The sequence below is a fragment of the Orussus abietinus genome, unplaced genomic scaffold, assembly GCF_000612105.2.
Source record: "Orussus abietinus isolate OABI.00-Male unplaced genomic scaffold, Oabi_2.0 scaffold66, whole genome shotgun sequence".
NCBI classification, from domain to species: domain Eukaryota; kingdom Metazoa; phylum Arthropoda; class Insecta; order Hymenoptera; family Orussidae; genus Orussus; species Orussus abietinus.
The window spans coordinates 496,161-519,832 of record NW_019394234.1 but is presented as its reverse complement, the minus strand read 5'-3'; the positions used below and the strand labels follow the sequence as shown (position 1 = coordinate 519,832).

Genomic DNA, 23,672 nt, shown 5'->3' with positions numbered 1-23,672 from the left:
ACCTTCAAGAACATCATACGACCTCGTTTTAAAAAGACGGATAAAAAAGATGCCGATCCAGAACGGTTATAACCGTGACGGGCACAGAGTCCGCGGGCCGTGCATTCGGAAATTGGCCGGTCGTGACGCGAGTAAAAATGTGAAATGGAATTACAGGAGAGTTGCAAGTCGCAGTGGGCGAGTCGCGCGGCAGACGGCGCTGGCGTCGGCGACGGCGACGGATCGCGCTCGACGTACACGTAAAACGGAAATGACGCGGCGTAGCAGTCTCATGCATTAACCCTCTGCAATTCCGCGCTGGCCTTGAATTACCCTTAATGTTTTCATAAAGCTTCCTTATGTACAGACAGTAAAAATCGTAATTATAGCTATTCTCTCCGGCGCGATTCCTATTATCCGTGCCTCGCACCTTCCACTCCGGTGCTAAGGCGGGATTGGCCTTCGAAGTTCCCGACCGAAAGAATACATTACTCCTCGAGATATTCGCGAATTTGCGAGTGCATCGCGATCATCGTCATCTGTGCGTTTTTAAGTCGGACTGGTCGCAAAAATTGACGCAAAGGATGGATAAGATACCCGCTAATGATCGATGTAGATAAGTTTCATCCGCGTTGCTTAGAAGCAGCGACGAAGAGAAAAAATGAGAAGCAATAGGTGGAATACTAGTGTGTAATGCAAAGACAATGTATTGCAGAAAATAGTTACGCCGTGATTAATGAAAATGCTTTTTCTTTCGTACTTTAGGAATTTGATGCCACGATTCTTACGCAGTTTTAATGATATCTATACCAACGATTAAAGATGTGCTAAGTAACGTACAAACTGGTTTTCACAAAAATGTTTGAGAAATGTAGGGAGTCATTTTAGATTACCAGATGATTTCGAATTATCGTACTTTATGTTTACTATTATGATCGTGTAGCACAAAATTCATAATTATTCTTACGTAAGTTGCCATCGCATTGACGTAGTGTAGAGAAAATATGCCGTGCTTTGAATTTTTTTTTACCTAGAACGCTAATTAAAACTAGTTTAATAGTTTGACACCAGTCATGATACTCGATAAACGTTGCCCTTCTCCCCTCAAATGAAATCACCTAAAATGCCAGTAAACTACTTATATCCATACCATGAAATTCAAATTAATTTCTTACCGGAGCACTTTTAATCAGTTATACTGTCGTTTCCACCCAAGAAACGTAATTGTGAAGTTAATTAATTTCCAAGTATGCGCTTTATTCCTCTGAAACTACGTAAGCGTGACATTACTTTACAAACCTGTCGTCCCACGGATGTGAAATCTCATATATCAAGTGAGTTAATATACAACGGTGTTACAAGGACATCGAGAAGTCCCAACATAACCTTCCAAATTCGACTTGTAATTCCTGGGCTACAATTACATCCAACTCCCCGATCACGATATTATCGTTTAAATTAATAATCGTACGAGTATAATATCTTTTTTCACGGTTAATTAAAATGCACGACGTACAGAAACCTATCAGCGGCATTTCAACATCAATTTACGCAATAACAATAACTTTTTAAACGATTCGCGTATAAATTTAATCCATCAGCTCTTTGTCCTGTAAACTCGAGGATTTCTAAGTCGAACAAATATTCGCAGGATCATACAGAAAGTATGCAAGAATATTTAAGGTACTTCCGAGATGTAACTTCCTCTGAAACTGACTTTGGATCGTCGAACCTGATTCTCTTACGCAAATCCGTCGGCACCACCGTCATTAAAGTGTAACCGAACGCCGATCGTTAATTACTTACGCGTGCGCGCATGGCTAATTAACTAGTCCGCACCTTCGAAACTCGTTAGAAAATGTAAATTCCCTCTAGAATTGCGGCCTCGCGATCGCGAGTGATATCACGTATCGAAGGATCGCAAGCGCGAACCCGTCAACGTGGGGCACGATTCACGTGACCGAGAATTAAGATAGCTTCGCAAAGTGTGCGAGGATGAGTCGAAAAAACTCGGTGCTCTCGCATGGTAGCAGGTGCAGAAGTAGAGCCCAAGATAGAGATTACCCGAGGCTCAGAAGTAAGCTGTCTGGTGTGGGTATTTTATGCAGAACGACTGCATAAGGTGGAGGTTCCTAAAGGGATCAGCCAACAATCCTGCGTACATTTTTCTTGACATCCCTGTTAATCCCTTGAAGCATTTAATGCTCTATTAACGTAATATCTCTTTTCTTTCATTTTTAATAATATGTGGATCAATTAAGATAATAGCTTTTACGTTAAAAGTGAATTGAAGATCAATTCATTCGATGTGTACCGGAGTTAAAGATGAGAAGTAAACCGTTTGCGGTACGAGGATATCGATAAATATCAGGATTAAAGATAGAAAAAGTGGACCATTTGCCGAGAGAAATAATTGCTACGCCGGCAAAAAATTGGTCAGCTAAGATTTCTTCTTTTTCTCACAGAGGTTCACCCATTACCACCGTCTGACGATGAGGGAGCATCGTCCGACAGCAAGAAACCGATCCTCGGTTAATTCTAACCTGGGCATCAGGTCGGGTAAAAATGGCGAGAGACAAGTTTTCGGAAGATCAACGTTTACGTATTTTTGGAAAAACCCTAAGGGAAGCTGAAAGAAGTACTCGTTCCCTTCTACTGCAACTACTTAATATTATTACAAGCAATGCTAACCGCAAAAGGTCGGATTAAAAACTAACGCCGTCCTAAGGTGTGCACTTCGGAGCTTTTGGAAAAAAGGAGGTACAATATCTCAAAAGTACTTTTCGGAAACTCGACAGCGAAAATTAAAAGAAGCTGTTATTCAGGGAGTTGCATTTGCATAATAATTTTCATTCCGTAAAATTATTCGCTCTTTCTGCAGTTGTATATCTTATCTCTTTACGGGTTGGTGCCTATTTCACAGCTCGTAGTGATAACATTTGGGACTACTTTTACTCAACGCGGGCAACCATTAAGAATCGGGTGAAGATCTAAAATAACTTTTAACAAGGCACGTAATTTCGTCAAATGTCTTGACTACAAGAGATGTTCCGACAAGAACTAGATATCTAAATTGTTCCAGTCATCCCATTTTCCTTAAAAATCCACAAGAAGGAACAATCAAAGCATGAAAAAAACTTCACCATTAATTACCATACTATAAAAGATAAACGAAAGAAGTTCGAAAGGATTCCTTCGACCTTTAATAACGCATATACGCGCAAAAAGGACGCGCTGCTTGCCCTTGAAATTTTATCTTGCTCCCAAAGCACCGCATTATGCAAATGCTAAAGTCATCAGACGCATAGAATTATAACTTAATCCCGGTAAAATCAGTTACGATCACATCGCGATCTATCTCAATCCATAAATGTATTATCTTTCAGCCCGGCCACTTGTGGCGCTCCACTGAGGGCGGTAAATACTACCTCTCAATCAATGACAAATTCCAACGAATAACCAAGACGCCTACTCCACCCCCCAAATCCATCAACCTATCGATACGAACAAATCGTCTCATCCTTTGCCACATAAGCATAAAACCGTTCTTTTGACGCGTTCGCTTTGGTCTGCCAATCGCCATTTGCGGCGAAGGGGTTAATTAATTAAACCCTCGGATCGGTCGTCCGGCGGAGCGTCGACGAGGCGTCATCGAGACGTCGTCGAGGAGTCATCGAGGCGTCGTCGAGGCGTCGAGGGATACGGTTCGGGCAGGAGGGGTCATCGCGGGTTTCCAGAAAGCCGCGGCGCGAGGCCGGCCAGTCGGGTCGGTAATCGGCCGTGGCGAATAGGTAATTCGAAATTCCATCGAACGGTGAGCCCGTCGTTCTCCCTGGGCTGACACAGGGCATTAGGTAAGTGGTAGATAATAATAGGTTACACCCGCTGATGGGCGAAGGTAGTCTATCGAATGGCTCTCGGAGCGCGGCCGTTGGCTCGCACGCATCCCGAGCGACGCGGCGAACGAGCGGCCGAGAACGAAGAGCGGGCACGAGGAGGAGAAGGAGGACGGCCGAGTACCCGAGGGAGCCCGAACGAGCGAAAGAAGAAGATCGAAGCGGACGACGCGAAAGAGATACTTTCCGCTCCTCGGCGGGAAGGGCCGAGAGGTCCGCAGGTATGCAAGGCGCTCGAAAAGAGAGAAAGGGAGGAGAGCAAGGAGGGAGAGAAACGAGGGGAAAGGTCAGGGGAGACGGAAGAAGGAGAGAGACAGGAAGCGCGAGGGGAGAGAGAGAAGGAGAGCGAAGAAATTAATAGCCATAAAATATGAATAGAAATTAGCAGGTTCGGGGTGGCGTGACGCGTTTGCTCGCTCATTTCCTTTCGGCGCGTTGAAAAACAACAAAACAACAAAATACGGGGCGAGCCTGTAATTTACCCGGCTGCCGCCGACCGCGCGCCCGGTTCCCGCCAGCGCGGCCGTTGCACGGGTCCGGGCCATCATCGTCGTCGTCGCACGGTAGGTATGGTAGGTAATGATCCGGTAATGACCCTGACGCCTTCGGAGCGGACGTAGAGATGCGTAGGATGCAAGGGGATCGAGCCCTCCGCCCGTCCTCGGTTGCCACCTCCGCGCGGGCCTCTCCCTCTCCCTCTCCCTCTCTCTTTCTCTCTTTCTCTCTGCCTCTCCCGCTTCCCCGGCGATGTTCGACACCCTCGGAGAGAACGCGCAGCACCTCCTTTCTTAAGGGCTTTTGTTTTTGCGTTTTAAACGGCAGTTATTAGCCGCCTCGCTGCCGGGCCCGAGCGTCCCGCCGCTGGCTCTCCGCTCGCTTCTCACTTCCCTCCCCGGTAATGCGGCCCGCTAATGGGCCGGAGACTGCGCCAGGGAGGGGGCCGGGAATCGAATCTTCGCTTTTTACGTGTCCTCCCCACCCCCGAATCGGCCCGCGTTCGGTTTTATCTTAATTTTGATCGAGCTTCGAAGATCGGACGTTAAGCTTGCGTAATGTATTAAGGGAGATTTCTCATCCAGGGCACGACAAAAATTCACTTTTTCCTTGCGCGTTCGTCAGACCGTAAGTCGTGGCAACGCTTTTCCCCGGTGGCGAGTCGATCCGTATTTTTTTCGCCGCATCTTGTACCCCCAGGCAACTATTAATTTGCAAATCGCGTAAAAGAAAAAGCGGAATCCAACAAAAAAAGCACCCGCGGTTTTTACTTAAACGAGCTCGAGCAATCTCGTCTCCTTTAATTGTTTAATCAAACTTTTCAAATATATATAAGAATTTCGGCGAGGCTTTTAGAAAGCAACTTTTGAGAGATGAGTTTTTTTTTGCGAAACGATGAACATGGTTCAAGAATTGTATGTTTAAAAAAATTACGGACAAGCTATCCTCCGCGCAACGAATAAATGCTTTCCTGAAACCCTTAATTCTTTTTTATATCCAAATTGTTACAACTTAATTAAGTATTCGTCCCAACTCTCATCGGGTTTTAAGATGGGTTTCGTTTAGTGAAATCATCCCAACGATGAAGTCACATTAGGAATTTGGATGACAAAGCTACCTTATAAAAAAAAAATTAGTAAACAACCCACGTCATCCACGCAACTTTGCGAGGTTTTTCAACCGTGCATTAAATGTTAAGCCGATCAATCGCCGGTGGTATGTTTAACACTCGACGAATATCGTCGTAATATATTACGGGCCTCTGCGACAGGAATTAATGTTACCTCGTGCGCGTTCATAAATATTCCATACGCCGTTCGGGAGATCGTACTTCTTTACCAAACTTCGAGTCGACCCAGAGCTCCAACGTCCATTATCTCCAAAATTTGTGTACTACAAGAAGAATCGCATCTACGGAAAAACAATTACCTTCCTCGAATGCAATCAACGCACGTAATTCAACAAGAAATTAACTGAACCCAGCCTCTAACCGTTCCTTGTCCAACGTACGTTCAAAACTCACCCTTTCTACAGCTTCGCCCCACTAACAAACTAAAATGAATGGCACCTATGATAAAACCGGAGAAAAACAAATCCCCCCCCCCCCCTACTGTTCCACATTTCCAAAGATGCGTACACGGTTATTAACCCACGTTACACCCTTTGAACCGGAGGAGCCTTATAATACCCGTTAAAAAAATATTCAAAATACGCGATCCATACAATATTATGTATCCCTTAAAATAAACAGTGATACCCAAACGCCTGGTTTTTCCGAAAAACTGGCAGGAATCGGTCCTGAAACGAAACGGCGACCGACAGGGATGACGAGGGGCCGGGGGAGGGGAGTAGACGGTGCCGAGCGGGGCGAACGGGGGGGAGGTTCGAGCGGCAGCGGTAATGACAGGCCGCCCGCTCTCGGAGCTAATATAGATGAATGCCCTGCCCTCCTTGCCCTCCGGACTCTCGACTGGATCGGGACTCTCCGCGCGCGGACGAGGATAAGGGGCACCGGGGCCCGAAGCGCGGGGAGGGAGCGCGAGCGAGGGAGAGAGAACGAGGGGGAGCCGGAAGGTGCCGAGAGAGAGAAAGAGTGAGCGAGACGGAGCGAAAGCGGACCAATGGCCGGGCCGGGGAGCGGGGGGTGCCCCAAGAGGGTGAAAAAGAGGGCTGGTAGGCCGGAGGGGCATCTATCTATCAGCGCCGGCGTGAAGTGGGCGGGCGCATGCGCCGTATTGCCGCGTAAGGCCGCTCTCTCATTAACTCGGCCGCCGCCGCGCGCCGCGGCCGCAACCGGCGCGACCGCTCGGCGCATGCGCAAAGACCGCTCTGCCGGACACCACGGATACGCGTTATCAACGACCTTTGCGAAGCGGTCCCGCACGAGTAGGACTCGAGGTGAGAGCCAATCGTGCGCGCGCGCGGGCGACGCAAACTTTACCCTCGGTTTCCGACATCGATTGCGGACCCCAACGGGGTCGCAAGCGACCCGAGAGGGGGAAGGTCGGGTCGCCTGGGTGCACCCCGTGATTCGGAAGGAAACGTTTAATCGGTAATTTGGGATAGAGAGATGTATCGTATGTTCGAGGAAAACGAAGCAGGAGATAAAATAAAGAGCGAATGATGGACGAAAAGAACTAAATCATTACCGGAAACGACGTCTTGCGGAACTCCCGTGAAATGTCGTAATTGTTGCGTGTTTTATTATCCGCCGATTGAACGAAAAATTGGGTCCAACGTCAATTTCCTAGGATAAGTGTTTCTCTACCGGTTATGATTTTAACCCCGTGTCTCATTTGCAGGAATCTAAAAAAACGATGTGTAAGCCGTGGATTAACCAAAATTATGTTCGGGACTCTAGAGTATAAATTCCTGGGTAATGACTGATCGAAACAGGAAAATAGAATCATGAATATACGAGTCAAGAAATGGCATGACTAGGGGGAACGTTTACGGTTATAATCTACCTCCGGAGGTGACAAATCACTGCGAACATTGAACACGGAGAATGGGGTGGATTTTCATAAATTAAGCAACAGACTTAAAACGCAATCAATTTTGATACCTTTTCCTATCGTATGCGTTAAGAGAGCCATCGAGTTAATCCTATTTCCATGCCACCATTTAATCTGTTAGAATCTACGGTACTTTTTTTTCCTGAAATACGGATAAATTTCAAATAATAAGGACAAGGAATGTTTTAGTGGATTCTTGAAAAATGTTCTAATCGTGACAACCCACGTTTCCTCGGAATCATTTTCAAGAATTCCATGTATCGATGAATTCTATTCTGGATCCCGAAACGGGGTCCTGGGCAGCGACAGCAGGTGCATCTAACGACATCCTACCGCATCGTGAACAACACCGAATCGACCTACACCTTAATCGCGATTAAACGCGGTTTCATCCGCAACACCTGACCCTGCGTAAACCTGGCCTCCTTAAGCGTAGCCTGGTCGATTTCTGTCGGACGGGATAATCGCCGGAACTGACGGACGACCCCACAAGAAGCGTAATCCGGCGGTCCCTCCCCAAAGAGACTATTCCACGTTAATCGGATGATAGAATATAATTTTCATAAAACGGAAAACAGGCAATGGTTGCGTTGAACCATCGGCTGTTAGCACCTCGATCGGTAGATGACCTCAGGATTTAGAATCCTCAAAAGCAACGCCACATCTACGCGTAGGAAGCAAATCCCAATCCTACAAGACCACCTTCACACGGTCGCAGCCGGTGATCTTTTTACTTTTTTAATGCCGATAGACGGATAAAATAAAGAAATTCAAAAGCTAGTTGCCACAGACTTCGACCATTAAGACAAGGATGAAGTTATTTTATTTTAAAATATCAGACTTGCAAAAGAAATGGTTCTCGAAGACGACGCGAATTCCCGTCAGCGTTTGCGAATGCGTTAACAGCGAGAGTAATTGCCATTGATAGGGAAGTAAGAATAGATTTAAGGAAATGAAAGAGAATCGCGGATTTCTAGAGGAAACTCGATCGTTCCAGTCGCCCTTTCGAGCGATCACCGATGTAGAAGTATTCAGCTTCACGCGGAGAAATTGTGAAAAATGCGTGAAAAAAAAAAAAGAAAATAAGAGGTTCGGAGTGGATCGAAAAACCAGAATCGAGGAAAGGGCGACGGATTCGATCTAGGTGGAGAAACGTACCGGTCGAAATCTGTCAGCCGCGACGAGTCCCGGAAGCCTTTGGCGAACGGGTTGCTGTCGATCTTCAGCTTCGTTATCTGCAAGATGAAAGGAAAAAGCGTCACGCGAGATGTTACGGGGAGTTGGCAGTACTGCTACTCCGCTCCTCGGCCGTTTCCACTATTTCTCTATTCCGCCGGTCCCGCGGCGACTGGGAACCGGCCGTGGGAACGAAACGGGGAGGCGGAACGCCGTAAAGTGAAAAGACGATTTACTCCCGAAATAATTGGCCGTAATTAGCCGACATTACCGGAGCGCGGTGAAAGCGCGCCGATTTAAAATAGGTCGATCGCTCCAGCGTCGACGGCGGCCGATCGGCCGGATCGACGAGGAATCGCGTGATCGGCACTACGGACCCTCGCAAAAGAAACCGGCAACGACGATCCGGCCCCCTCGGTCCCCGGGAACCCCGGGAGCCAGACCCCCCTTCAGCCAGGGTACGTTTTGTCGGCAGTGTAATGCACGCTTACCAACTGATTCTGGTAAGCAGTTACCGCAGTGAAGATCGCTTCCGGGAAGATGAATGTCTTGTGCTCCTCTTTCTCGAGATCCGTGATCTTGTAGTCCTTGTCGGTCGACCGACACCGAACCAGGTGTATCCTCGGTTGGTACCGATGCATCGAGTTCAATACGATCTGAAATTTAACATTTACGAAAAAATCAGTTTCTAGAAGATCCAGAAAAACTCGTTTCAATGTAGATGCGTTGGTTACAAGACGTACGGTAAGAACTGATAATTTGTAATTTTTGGAAACAATTCGTAAGGGACGTTCGCGTCCCTTCACGGATACGTGTACAGTACATTTACGATATTTTAAAAAGATTCCGTGAATACATGCATAGTCATCCAAACGTTCGGAAGCCTTATAGGATCCATCCGATAAGTAGAAATGAGGAACTTCTAATCATTATGTGATTAGTCCAGGTATTAATTATTGTAATTTTTAAAAAAATATGGAAATCGATATTAATGTATGTTTCTCTAAAATCACCAAAATCAGCCGTTCGAATACCGAGGGGCAATGTAACATTGAGAGTCAAATTATTTGCTTTTCCTATTTCATTAATATGGATCGACGGAGGTCTAGCCAGAACCAAAAAAAGATGTAGAATAGAAACTGAGGGGTCAAACTGATTTATTACTTCTTTCACTGAAAATATGGACAAAGACGGATCCGAAGCGACCCCGGACCCGCAAAGATAAAAGTTAATACAATTGTAGTTTAACTAGCTGAAGTTTTGTCATTTGATCGATTCCGTTCTCGTTGCAGGTTTTTCTTATAAAGTCAATTCAGTTTCTTTAGACTAAACCCAAAGTCATGTAATCGTCTTTGCTAGTAACTGTTACGCGATTATAGTAGCTCTCTGGAATTTAAACGTAGTACCGACAATGTTAATAATCAAAGCTTTCTCGTTACCAGTAATCTCCAGGACTTTATTCACCCTCGAGTGAACCCAACAACGGACTACAATTTCCCACTATAATTAATGTCACAAATACCAAGGTTCGTTGTTAAAAGATGCAAATATTAAAAAATGTACGTTAATCGACCAATCGTTCATCTCTCGCCATAATTTTTTTTTTCTGAATTCCATTTTTAAACACTAATCCAGTGCAATAGGTAAGCACGTTTTGGAACAATATTAGTCCTATAACATAATTCACTTCCACGTCGATACCACCACATTATCGAGCAATTTGTAATGGCTTCGAGTCGCGGTGCTTTCCAGCAAAATTTGCGAACACTCGGAGCTTCACGATGTTATTAATAACGACGACAATTAAAGCGAGCTCACGGCTCATAAATGAGTCGTCAATTACAGGACTCGGCTCGGTCTGGAGTAAAGCTGGCTCGCGTGCCGTCTAATGCGTCGCTTTCGTCGCTATCACGAGCGCCGTATCAACGAGCGGCAACGCGGCTCATCGGTAAGCGTTAACAGACGTCTACACCCACGCGTTAATGCGACTCGACCAACCGCCGACTCTCGAACCCACCGAGGAAACGAATCGATACGATTCTACGTCCGTGATTACGCCCTCGGAGAGTAATCCGACCGTTTAACGCGCGAATGCAGTTCTCGTCGTTAAGGGAGTTAACGCTGCCGTCATGGTCGATTCTGCCAACAATTTATGCTCGTTTCGGCCACGGAGATTAATAACGGTCCAAATGGCCAGAAACTTTGCAACCGCTAATGGCGCCATTAAGTCAACTGCTTTTCGTTAAATGTACCCAGATTTGGTGGCTCGTGACCTCAGACGTATTTTTCAAATGCATGAAATGATGAATTTATCGCATCAACGAGCACTCGTGGGGAGAGTGTTCGAGAATAAAATATTGGAAGCCTTCCTTTTACCGCTGCCGAGCTGGTAATCATATATTAATTAGCATTGAACTTAAGATTCACTGTACCGGTACTTTACCATTTTGACACGGAACAATAACTTATCTTGCAACAGTGCTGTTGACGATTCCCTCCCTTCCCTAGGAATGCTCTTTTCCTATCGATCAGAGCTCCTCATTGTATCTTTTTGACAACGAAACATCGATTTAAAATTAGATCCACCGACAATTATTACATAAACTAATTCTCCCTATAAAACCCGACAAATTGAGCGGTTCCGTAAATGTAGTATCGATACCATTTAAAATAACTACACACGTTGAAAGCATTCAAACTAGACTCGTATTAGCCATTGATGATAATTTTTCATCCCAATCATTCCGTAGAACGTGATCAGTAAAAACCTCTGTTTATCCCTGAACGACAATTATTAATAATTACCCAAATGAAGCAGGAAACTTTACGAGTGCCCAACCAAGACCGAAGCGGAATCGGCGTCGGAACCGTGGCATCGGCGACCACATTGAGAAAGCAACGGGGAAAAAAGAGGCGAACGATTCGACGATCAACATCGAGGAACATGTCGGGCCGTGACGTGACTCGAGTTTGCTTCCACAAATTAGCGGCGTGTAGCCGGGAGAGCAACTAAATTTACTGTCGATTTCCTGCTCTCGGGACGAAGTTGCGGAGCTACCTAAAGATGTCGAGAAGCGTGTCGACGTTGGCGCTCTCTAGAGGACCACGACGGTAACGGCCGTGTTCGGTCCGATAATTAGCCGGTTTACAGGCGGCGAGCGATAAGCGTTCGGTAAAGGCCGACTCGTTAGCATAAAGGATCAATCGAGAGGTCCTAGGAGAGGAAGGAAGAGAAAAACGGCCGGAGAGACGAAGGAACGGGCGCGACGAGAGGACTACCCTCGGCGGCGGTGTCGATATCGTCCTCGCGTTGGCAGTCGGCCGAAAGCCAGACTTATATTGTCCCTAATATGAAAAATGGAGGCGGCTGCAACTCTTGAGACTTAACTGCTGCAGGTGGCTCCAACACCCTTAGACACGCACTCGGACGCACACGATGCCACTCGGCCCTCGAATCCTGCGAGGCTCGCTACCGAAGGAATAACCATCGGGCCCGAATACCAAGGACAACGGGGATTGAGCCGTCCTCCGAACACTTTGCGAGGGAACACGCAACCTTCCAACGCGTCGCTCCTTACCGCAAATTTCGAAACGCTCGCATTTTAGAATCAATCATACTTCGAGCACATATCGCGTCGTTCGGGGTCGATTTAACCCTAGAACTACCGGCGGATTTTTTTTTTTTTTTTTTTGTATAGGATGGGCCATTTGAAACCAGTCATTTTGACTGGTCTTGGTCATTCTAGTGTTAAACGGATGATACGGGAAAACTGTGTCTAATCAATGCGGACCGATCACCGATGATCCACGCTGGAACTTCCGTTCGTGCCTTTTGATATCTTGGCCGGAAGAACCAAAATCTTGAAACACTTCAATGTATGTATATTGTGGAAGAGAACTGGAACCAAACTGTTTTTATGGTAAAGTTGGCCAATCTGTCAGGCAATTCGCCTCGTGGACGAATATTACTGAATTTTACAATCTGTAATACATCGTATAAAGGTTGTAACGTACGAACTGGCACTGTAATGGACTTGGAAATATCATTTCGTATCTTACACAGCTTGATTCTATATATCAGATTTGTCTACTAATGGGAATAATATCTCGCCTTATTAACTGCGTAGTGGGGTGGTATATGCATTGTCCACTGCACGACATCCTGCCACGAGTTTAGTCGATTTATGAAATTGCCCACGACTTTAATGGAGAAACGATCGAACGGAGTTCGCGTTTGCGCGGCAGGCCTGCAAACACCAAGGACATCGAGGATTAAGCCATCGCTCGGACACGTCGCTTTGGAGCACGCAAGCATCACGGAAACGTCGATTCATTAATTACCGGCAAACTACCGCCGAGACGTTAAATTATGTCCCGGTAAATCCGATACGATCGATGCTAAATGGTTAACCGTACGCCCACAAATGTTGCTTCATCAGCGGTAATTCCGTTATTGCGGTACTCCATTATGGTACCATTTTTCATTATGGATTAAGTGTGCAAAGAAATCTAAATTTACGGGTAAACGTGTCATTGATCATTCAAAGATTATTTGCAAGATAAACTGACCTGGAACGTCACACTCTAATCGGTCGCTAACATTATAAACGTTGTCGAGATATCAATTAGGGTGATAACGTTCAATTCCTCAGCCAATTTCACGACAATTTCTTTCGTTCTTTCGCCAGTAAGCCGTGCATTGTCGTCACCGTGACAATTTTCGAAATGTTGTCTCGTAAATGCAGGAAATACTTCTGAACGCAATGAAAAGTCGATTCCTTCTCAAGGTAATTTTTTCCGGTCGATAAGGACGCGAGACGTGTCACGCTCACCAGAGGCCGGTCGTACGACTAGCATAATTTGCAAGCGGTAATTCATCAAAGAACGCACCATCCATGTAATACACGTTGATAGCAGTATTACGCGCGCGATTTATAGCCCCTTCGTTTCCGCCTTACGTTGTCCATACTCGGACATATGTAAGATAGATCGTTCAACGGCTTCTACATGGGTTCGCTACCACTATTTCCTTAGCTCCTTCTGCCTTTCTCCTCGAGACGATTGAATTTTACAGCTGCTTTCTCTCCGCAAAAACAAATCCATTTTGAGCAATGCGCTAACACGAACCCCCTTTACACCGTCCGCATTAATCCTCGCGATCTCCTCGCAGCAAATTTAGAATTAAATCTCTCGAACTTATGATTTAGTGTATGTTGAGTATGATCACCAAAAGTCATCACTTTACAGAATATTACAGAATCAGATGGGAAAATATAGAAAATACTTCCACCAACGATTGCAAGAGGCTTACCTCGGGGTTAACACGTGTTTTTGGAGCAAAAATTTAGTTGCAACTAAACGTCACAGATGGCGACGCTGGTCTTAAACGGCCGTTAGAATAATGAATTCACGGGATTTCGACAGTTTTACATCGATCTCTTCATCATTAATTTACCGAAATGATATATGGAAGCTTCAATTCGTATAATTATTAATGTAGACTGTAAATGACTTCAACATTAATATAAATATCGGTAACGGGACGCGCCAGCTTGAATTACATCTTGAGTATTCAAAATGACGTTGCCACCAAAAAGGGTGTACATGAATTTTAATTTATCAACCTGGATTAAATTTCTCAGCGCCTTTCGTATCATCTTAAACGTCGCGTCCACGCGCCGGATCTCTAATGGTAAGTCCACTTTCACTGCTCTCCGATCTCCCTCGAATACTCGACGCCTTTTTGCTCCGCGTTCTAAACCGCGCGATGGATTCGCAATAAGACCAAAAGGTCCTCGATGACCCTTCTCGCTCCGCCGGAGGAAATCTATTACCATCTATATTTTTCGGCGTAAGAACGCCTCGACGAGCAAGGATAAAGAAAGAGATCATCCGCGGCACGGCGACGCGAGCAAATGAACACACCAGGAAGGATGGCTTTTCAGCGAACGGCCCGATGGTAGGAACACTAAAACCGAACTTTCATCGATTATCCATTACCCGGAACCCGTCGCGACCGCGGGATAACGTCCCCTGGAACATGCGATATCCCCTCCGAGCATCCCGGAATTTGCGGCGAGTCGAGAGCGCATAAAGAGAGGCGCGCACCCGAGACAGTTCTCGCTCGCCGTAAACCCCGGAACGCTGAAAGGCAACGTCAGGACGTGAAAAGAGTGTTGAACCGAGCCCGAAGATGCCCGGAGGTGGCCCGAGGAGAAGCGTTTCGTGTATCGTCCGCGCATTCTCGGGACGGACACCTCCTACGGAGCCTTTTAAAATCGACGAGGCCGAGGCGTCCTCACCTTCCCCGGGTTCCAGTTCGAGGCACCTGATGAGACTTGCACGAGTCCTTCGCGGAACGAGTCGGAGATCGTCAGGGTACCTGGACTGCGGAAAGAGATATTTTTATCCATCTCCCACGTCCGCCGGGCACTCGGACGGTCGACTCGTGGCGTTCTATTTTACATTGCCGCGAAAAACGTCTTGTCTTTCGAGATCTTGACATTATCGAAAGTAAGGAAGGTCTTTGAAACCGCTTCGTTCCAAAACCCCCCCTATAATTATTAACTCTAGTACGCGCAGAGAGGCCTGCAGTTTATGCGAAATAAATCCGCCTAATAAAAAAATATACAGAGAACGTCATTCCAATATTCCCTTGACGTATCTCCAGTATACGGAAAGGCCCTAGAAACGCCAGGGCAACGCATACGCAACACTCCCGGTAACCCATAATTCGATCCCACCGAATGAAATCACGTTCCGAAAGGAAACTCCGTTTAATCGTTTCTTCTTTTTTTTTCCCCCGCGCTTAATTTGCTCCGAAGTCATTAGAAAGAAGTCATTAGAAGATTAGTAGTTAGAGGCATGACTCGAAAGGCGCTCACGCCCGCAGGTTAATCGATTCCCGTCGCGTCCCGTTACGCCGGTCCAAAGGACGAGCCGTAAGGACGCGACCTCGGGCCGCAAGTGGGTCGGGCGAAGGTACGCATCGCGTGGACGAGCGCTTTTGGACCACCGTGTAGTAGCCGCTCGCAGGCGGGGGTCTTATGATATCGCGTCATACGAAACGATGAAATAGTGGCCGTAGCAAAGGAATGTTCCCTACCACTGGAGTCGTCGAGTCGAGTCGACCGCGACGCGTTACGCGGCCGCCCGCGGCCGGACCGGCGGCGACGGCGCGACTGCGCGGCCCCGTGTGCGTGCGCGCGCGCGCGAGCGGCCGCGCCAGTGGTGGTGCCCCGCCTCGCGCGACCGGCAGTCGCCGCACGGCGCTCGAAAGGCGCGCTCGGATCCGAGCGTGGGCTACCGCGATCATCATGACAAAAGCTTCGGGCAAACATTCGTTCAATTTATTAGCTTACGGCCGCACGGCCCAGTAGGTATACCACCTACGACACCTCTCCGCCCGTAACCCCGGCAACGTTACGGCCGTTCCCCCGGACCCGACGCCCGAGGTGCCGACTTCCCCTACCCCAGGAAACCTGCCGCTACCGACTTTCACCGATCCCGAGTCCGAAGGGTTGGCCAGGATAATGCCCGAGACGTTGGAAAAACGGGCTCTTTGCTGACTTCTTAAAGAATTTTCCGGAGCTAATCGCAATATTTTCAGACACTCGCGGAATCACGTTCCGGCGTGACCGTCTCAGCGGGGGTGATCTCCAAAAAACTGGTAACCCGTGACTCGTCTTCCCGTCGTCCGAAAATAGTCCAGGAGCGAAGCTGGTCGAAATCAACTAGTACAATGTTAAATAAACGTTCGCAATGAAAATGTCTTAATTTATTTCATGAAGACCATCCCATGAATAGCAAAGTAAATTAAGGGACCGTACGCAGCGAGTTCTCCTACATAGATTTTGTACCTTAGTCGTATCATCTCAGGCTTGCGCTAGCTTTGGGTCGAGATTTACCGGGCCCATTGATGCCCACCGCAGGACGTAGCGAACATCCGCGTTTCGACAAGCGGCCGTTGGTTCCGAAATCCGACTGGTTCCCTTGGAGCGTGACCCGTCGCGTGAGCCCGCGTGCCGAATGGTGGCCGCGATGCGTTTCCGCGTGCGACGCGGATGGACGTGCGGACGCACGCGACCCGCCTGCCCAGCGGCCACGGGGTGCGTAAGTACGTACGTAGGTACGGACGCGGGTACTTATGTCGAGGTACATACGCGCGCGACAGGCGCGAACCGTCCGGCCTGTCACCGATGGACTGTTCCCCGACATAATGTTATGCTTTACACACTGGTAGCACCGACGCGCACCTCTCTCCGTAATTTATGTACGGAACGATGTAGCCATATAGCCGCCGGTAAATGCGTTTTAAGGTACCGTACTCGGGAGCGCATCTTCCTGGCTGGACATCCTTAACGGCTCCTTTACCGCGAGAACTTCAGCCGGGAAAAAGAGCCGCGCGAGTGCGTCGTTCCGCCCGGGATGCACTCGAGATGCATTCTGGATGCAAGTCGGATAATCAACCCCGGTTACGATTGCTCGGGCAAAATTGCGAACCTCGAAGTCAGGAGGTTCTATTGCGTTTCCGACTCGTTCCAGGTCCCCGCACCCAATGGAATCTCCAAAACGGGTTAAAGTGCCACACTTTTTTAAGTATCAATGAACTTCGTTCCGAATTCTTTACAGTCGACAGTTTACCATACATGTCAAGCAAGAGATATTGCACGAACAGCTCCGCGAGTGCGTTATTGTAAGCGCGGCATACTCTATATATGCCGGGACAACCAGTCATACTATGACGGTTCAAATGTGAGTTTAAACGCTGATGATTACAGGCACAAGGTGCTCGGGGTGCAGATATGGTCTTCTTCCTCGTTCCTTCCTCGACGTTTTCTCTTCAAAGACCAATAATACATGTACATACAATACCTATTTAATAAATTTATTCACTCCTTCCGCGTAGAACGCAACGGGTAGGTACTCGTAATTCCGGTGATGCTAAGTCTTGTTCCTTTCATGACGACTTCGCTTCAAATCAAAACTGTTGATAGGTACCATTACTAATTGACGTTTTCTGCTAATACAAAGTAATACCCTTCGGCGAGCGTCTGTCTAACCGAGCTTCTTTAATACTTTTTTTACTTCTTGAAACGAAACAAATATATATATCCATGTAAGTAATAAACCGTTTCGCTCAAGCACCATCTTTAAACGTAAATGACGATGTTATGAGTTTATATTTTTTTAAAACGATTATAAGAAGAAACTGGCTTTATTGCAATAATGTTTCTTCTGTACCGTTATCGCGAGATCCATCGTAATGATTTAATTCTATTTGTTTAATATCTATGTCTAAGAAAAGTGAATTAATTATTAACCCTTTCACGGCGATTCGATTCAAACGACCACCCTCTCATACATAATGAACAATACCTAGTTACCACTCAGTCACTGAGATAAATCACCAATGTTGTCAAAGTCAATAAGAACAAGATTGCGTTGTACTAATCGTGAGCTAAATTTTACTGTGCCACCGCGTACATGTTCGTCGACGCGTGAACATGTACTCATTCAGGTTAGTTTACAGGGTATTAACAAAACACGAATTGACCGTCTTCTCGGCATATCTTGAGGCTACGCCGGCGAACTTCTTTGCTGCTTCGGCAGTAAATTCTACTCGCGGCAGCCATAAACTAGAGGCTGCATTTTCTTTGCCGCCCTGATGATATAATTTTTTTTTTCCGCGAGCACTTCCCAACAGCTTTCACGAGGATTACAGAAAGTTCACACCACCGGGAACTGCACAAGGGCGTCCTACGTTCCCTCATTTTCCCCGCCGCTCCTTCCCACGAAGTCGAGACACCAGGCAGAGGGTACGGCAACTTATTAGCATCCTCGGTGAAAATTGTACGAGGTACTAATTGCGCTCTCGTTTCTTTCACGGCTCCTCCGACTGGTGGTATAAACTACTAGTAAGTTCGCACCATTTATTTCCAGCCACGTTGCTATAATACCCGAGCTTACTTATTGAGGCTGACTCCTCATACCGGTATTCCTATCAGCACTACCCAACCAGAACTCAAGCCTAATATCAGGAATCCTTCAACCGCCCGAAACCATCTACCAGCCTTAAGATGACATGAAAGTATCATTCTATATATCAAAATATGAAAATATTTACAAAACTTTTCTCTAAACTGAGTACACCGAATCATTTGAAACTCCAACATTTGATTATGAAAGCCCTAAGGAAGAACGTGGTGTTCATGAAATTTCCTTTTTCCAAAAACAATATGTATTCTTGGTTCAAAGTTGGGATAAAGACATTTTTTATTGCAAATGAAATTTCATAAGCACCAGTTTAGAGAAAAGTTTTATGAATATTTTGACGTTTTATATATACATGTATAGAATGACCCTTTCATATCACTTTAAAGTCGTTGACTAATGTTTTATGCGTGACTACCGTCGCGACTATCACCCATTGTGCGACATCGAACAAAGAACTAAAAGGTAATAGCGCGGCGCTTATTAGACCGTGCAAAAGTAATAATTTCCCATAGGGACACGAAAGGTCACCAAGGTAGCTTCTACCCAGCGACCAGAAACCCGCCATTTTGTGAATTACCTCGAATCGGTTCTACGAAGATGGATTTGCTTACCTGACCCTGATTGTCCATGTCGTTGTTGGTGAGCTTAACCTTCTCGAAGGAGACGACGTGTTTGTGAAGCTGCTCTCCCTTAAAGGGCGAGTCGGGATGGACGTAGAGACGTGCCGGTGCCGGAGGGTCGGCTTTTCCGGCGACCAACCAGCAACTCCGATGATAGGCGTATCGGTACCTCTTGTCGTCCACGGGAACGATGTCCATCAGAACGGCGTACCGGCCTTCGGGCTTCAACTCGCTGAACGAAACTCTGCAGGTCGGGAACATTCGCCTGCGAAAATCGAACAAAGCAAGGTTAAGGTCGCTTCCAGTGACGTCATTCGCAACCCGAGGAAATAAGTCGAAAATACGGACAAAAGACGGTACTAAAATCGGACGGGGTGGGTGCCCACACACTGGTTTATCCCAATATCTACACGCTGGTGTGGATACAAACGGCTCCTTAGATGGCCAAACATTCGGCGAGCTTCCATCGGACCGCGCTTCTTTTCTTCGCTTTTCGTTTCGAGTTTAAGAGCGCGCTGACAACTCTACGGTATCGGCATGGCGTGATTTTTAAACATAAACGGGTATTCGGGAAGTTACCGTTACTCAAAGGAAGCGAAAACGAAAGAATAAGAAAGGTCAAGGAAAGAATATATGTACAAAACGAATTAAATTCACTGCAAAGGAAATGAACTTGCCTCCGTTCGTCTGTTTGTTTTATATTAATTTTTATCACGCAAGGAAATAATCTATGGGATAAAAATATCTCTTTGATACAATGTAAAAATACCGGACAAAGATAAAAGTATACCGTTTTAAGAGACTCTTGTTCAATGTACATGTACATTCTTATATGTGACAACCCATGCGTGGGCCTGTCTTCGAGTTGAAAAATGACTTCATTCATTTCATGGGTACGTCATAAATGAACGCACGTTAAAGTAGTGAAAATAATACCTTAAGTAACGTATAATATTCTGCGAGACTGATTTTCAAAATTCGCCGTAATGATAGACAGAACATATCTAATGCCGCGTGGGTACTGGTGGCGACTGTTGAAAATGAATGCTCTCGCGAGTGAGAGGTAAATCCGTACCACGTCGCAGCTAACCTTTCACGTTTTGATCGGGCTTTGAACTTACCATATCATTTTCCTAAGTTTCCCTAAGGATCTGCGAGAGCCCGCCCGATCGACCGGAGCAGTAAATTGAGACGCGCGATTGCGTGACGCGAATCGAAATGACAGGTGGAACACCTCGAACGATCGAAAGTCACTCGCGAATCGACACATGGGAAAAAGGATGATTCTCGAGTTATTCCTTACCATTTATAACCGTGTCTTGAAAGCTCATTTCAATAGGAGTAAGCTTACAATCGAACACGCGTTGAGGCCCTTACTTCTCACGTAAGCGTAACGATAAGCATAACAACAAGAAGTAGCCAATCAATTTCAGAAAATTAAATCTGGTATTGATATTTGATAATTTGGCCAATTCTTCCTACTTTGCTTATGGCCCCTGTTAAACAAGGTATCCATGAAGACCTTCACACTCATAAGAATTCAATAAAAAAAAATGTTGAATGCGAAAAATCGCCAAGGAACGAACATGATCCGTGCCAAGATCGTTTCAAAAGGTAATAGGCGGTAATAATTAAAACATGTTTATATTGGAAACTTAGGAAACCCGAAGTAACGCCTTTTTTTAGTTCCGTAAATTACCGAGTCATTGCTTGCACGCATGATATTCCAGATAAGATTAATAGGGTAACACCTTGAGAAAAGACAAATGAACATCTTGCACGGCAGAAGGAGTTCCTTACTCGATCGAACATCCATATTAAATTTCGATCAGTGTTCGCGAGTATTTTCGATTGCATATGTTAGAAAGTGTGCGATAAAGTATGTGCACCGCTACATAGGTAATCGATTTACGGCAAACTTCAAGTAATTCGCGAGCCATGTAATACCCAAAAAATCCAACCTGTCAGGGCACGGAATGTCAAAATTCCCAAGTAACGGATACAATAAACAATATGTAAAATAGGTAAGTTTACGTAAACGGCAATATGCGTGAATTACAAGACAGTCATTTAGTGAAAATTAAAATCAATATTACAAATATGGTCACGAAGTCGTAACCTCTATCTTGAATTAACTTCCAGGCATCGTTTGCCAATCTTCTCTAGATTTAATTAATTCTCCTTCTAGATTTATTCTTCGCCCAGATTTTCAATTTTAAATCACGCAAAATAATAAAAAATGAAAAATACTGGAAATACCGCACCGACGAATTTCAATAACACGCATTACGCCATTATTGCATAGCTGATTGCTTCGGGATTTCATGAAAGGTGCATTCATTGCACAACATTTCATTGAGAGAACACCTATTACATTTCGAAGAAAAAATGATCCTACCCGTGAGAGGGAATACATCGCCGCGCATTTGAAGGTATCACAAAATAAACCCAAAATACGTTAAAATATCTCGAAAGGTACATTTCAAGTGGCACATCCGAAAAATTCACACGTCCCAATTTCGAAGGGACCTCTCTACCGATAGAATTACGTAACAGGACGTTACGGAAGCATTTCCTAGTTCGTACCTGGCGGAAGGGAATGACTCTCGAAATCCGTCTCGGACGTTTTGTTTAAGATCGAAATTGCCGGCTAACAGCTTCTCGACAGGGGTCGGACCGCCGCGGAGAGGAGAGGCGACTTTTCGAGCTCTTTACGAACGTCAACCTGTTGATGGCTTCGCAAGCATCGGAACGCGCGCGTCACCCCGCCCATATACATAAGTCTTGGCTCTAACGCGAAGCAGCGAGTTCCTCATCCCGCGTTCCGACACTCCACATGGACCCGACCTTAATCCCGAGAAGAGCTTTCACTTCTGGCAGGGACGAGGGACCGGCCCCGAGGAGAAGGGAATCCCCGATGGGACGTGTTGAAAAGAGCCCAGGACGTTAAGAGGAGCCACCGTTCGCGGTAGAGTATCGAAACTAAATTCCCCACCGAAACTCCAGTCGGATTTCCAAGCGATTATGGCAATACAAGATCGGCCGGAACGAGTCTCTCGCCCCGGGTGAAAAAAAGAATCCTAAGAGAATTAATACTCGCCACCTCGAGGGACCTACACCGACGGGACGTTTCGAGAGAGAATTACGGTGATTCTATGCTAATTCGCGCGTACGCGGGACTCTTTTTTCAAGGAAACGACCAACGCGTTGTGGTTGCAGTTTCCAGGATTTAACGCGCTTCTATAGGCTACCGAATGTGAGAACTCTTCACAAGAGTAGGCGGACGATGACTAACGCTCCAACCATGCTTTCCCAAAAATTCTGGATTAAAGCGTTCTCGATCTTTTTCTTCACACTTTCCTTGTGCATATTAACGCGTTACCCTGGTCCCTAGGGACCATCGTTATATGTTGCCAGCAACGTGATAAGTTGCACAGGTTTTCAATGGGTAGGAGAACAGTTGTAGAATTGTTTCCGAACGCAAGTATGGCGTGACGTACCGACAAAATTCGAAATATCCGAATCGTCGTATTAAGCACGGCTTCGTAAATTTAGCTGGGCCAAAAGAAAAAAATCTGCAAAGGTTCCCCGTTGAAGTAGCATTGTCGTGCCGAGCCGGAAACAATTGTTAGTTATTTCAGCAGATATTGCAAAACTAAGAGCTCGATCTATGTCACTCCTTATACGAATAACGTAATGAACTTCGAAGCGAATGTAAATATTTTTCAGTGAAGCCTATAAGGAAGAAACAACGAAAAATGAACGGCCCAATGAAAAAACGGACGGCAACGGGCCGGCCACTGGTTTGCCCGGGTCCTTGCAACCCACGGAATCGGGCATTTTTTCAAGGACTACATCCCTCCGACGAGTCTCAAGAAGTACAACGTACTCCAGAGAAGGAAGCAACTCCTCCGATTAAAAAGATATCACCGAGAAAACCACAAAATACGACGCCAATAGCCCGACGTCCTCTGAAGTCTAACAATCTTGGTTGCAGGCAACAAAACGAACCCCGTCCTCGTTTCTGTCTTCATACGATGCTCGTTCTCGCGTACTTCCTAATTCACGTCACCATTGCCACATTTTCGAGGAACAAAGAGCAATACCGAACCTTCATGGCAAGCCAGTTTTTAGGCGTAGTTGTTCTTTTCACATGGAAACTGACCGGCTGGGTCCTCGTTTAAGACAGACATTTCATCGGCGAAGAGCAACGCTCCGAGAACGCGAACATGGCAAGCTCAATTAATGCGACAATGAAACACGTCACGCGAAGGTACTCACATACTTTCAGCCAATTGGGTTACACCTCATCTCTTGACTTTCCCAACTCGGCATAGCCTCGTCGAGAGGAACCTCGAAATCGAAGAAAAAAAAAGTACCTGCTAGCCTAATGGTCTCATAGGACAGTAACAACGTGAAAAGTTCAAGCAAATCGTGAAACGTTTACTTCTATTGTAACGTCATTATATTTGGTTTATTTAATGTTCTTAATTTAT

At 46.1% G+C, this 23,672-nt stretch overlaps 1 protein-coding gene across 1 annotated transcript in view; it reads right to left on the bottom strand.

The window, feature by feature from the left end:
• Positions 1-23,672, bottom strand: part of LOC105699136 (T-box transcription factor TBX20) — a 50,222-nt gene that overhangs the window by 5,769 nt on the left and 20,781 nt on the right. Inside the window, exons 3-5 of the mRNA XM_012423903.1 lie at positions 19,168-19,441; positions 9,052-9,216; positions 8,543-8,619 (exon numbers count right to left, since the gene is read on the bottom strand). Of these exons, the coding sequence (XP_012279326.1) occupies positions 8,543-8,619; positions 9,052-9,216; positions 19,168-19,441 (516 nt within the window). The remainder of the gene's footprint in view (positions 1-8,542; positions 8,620-9,051; positions 9,217-19,167; positions 19,442-23,672) is intronic.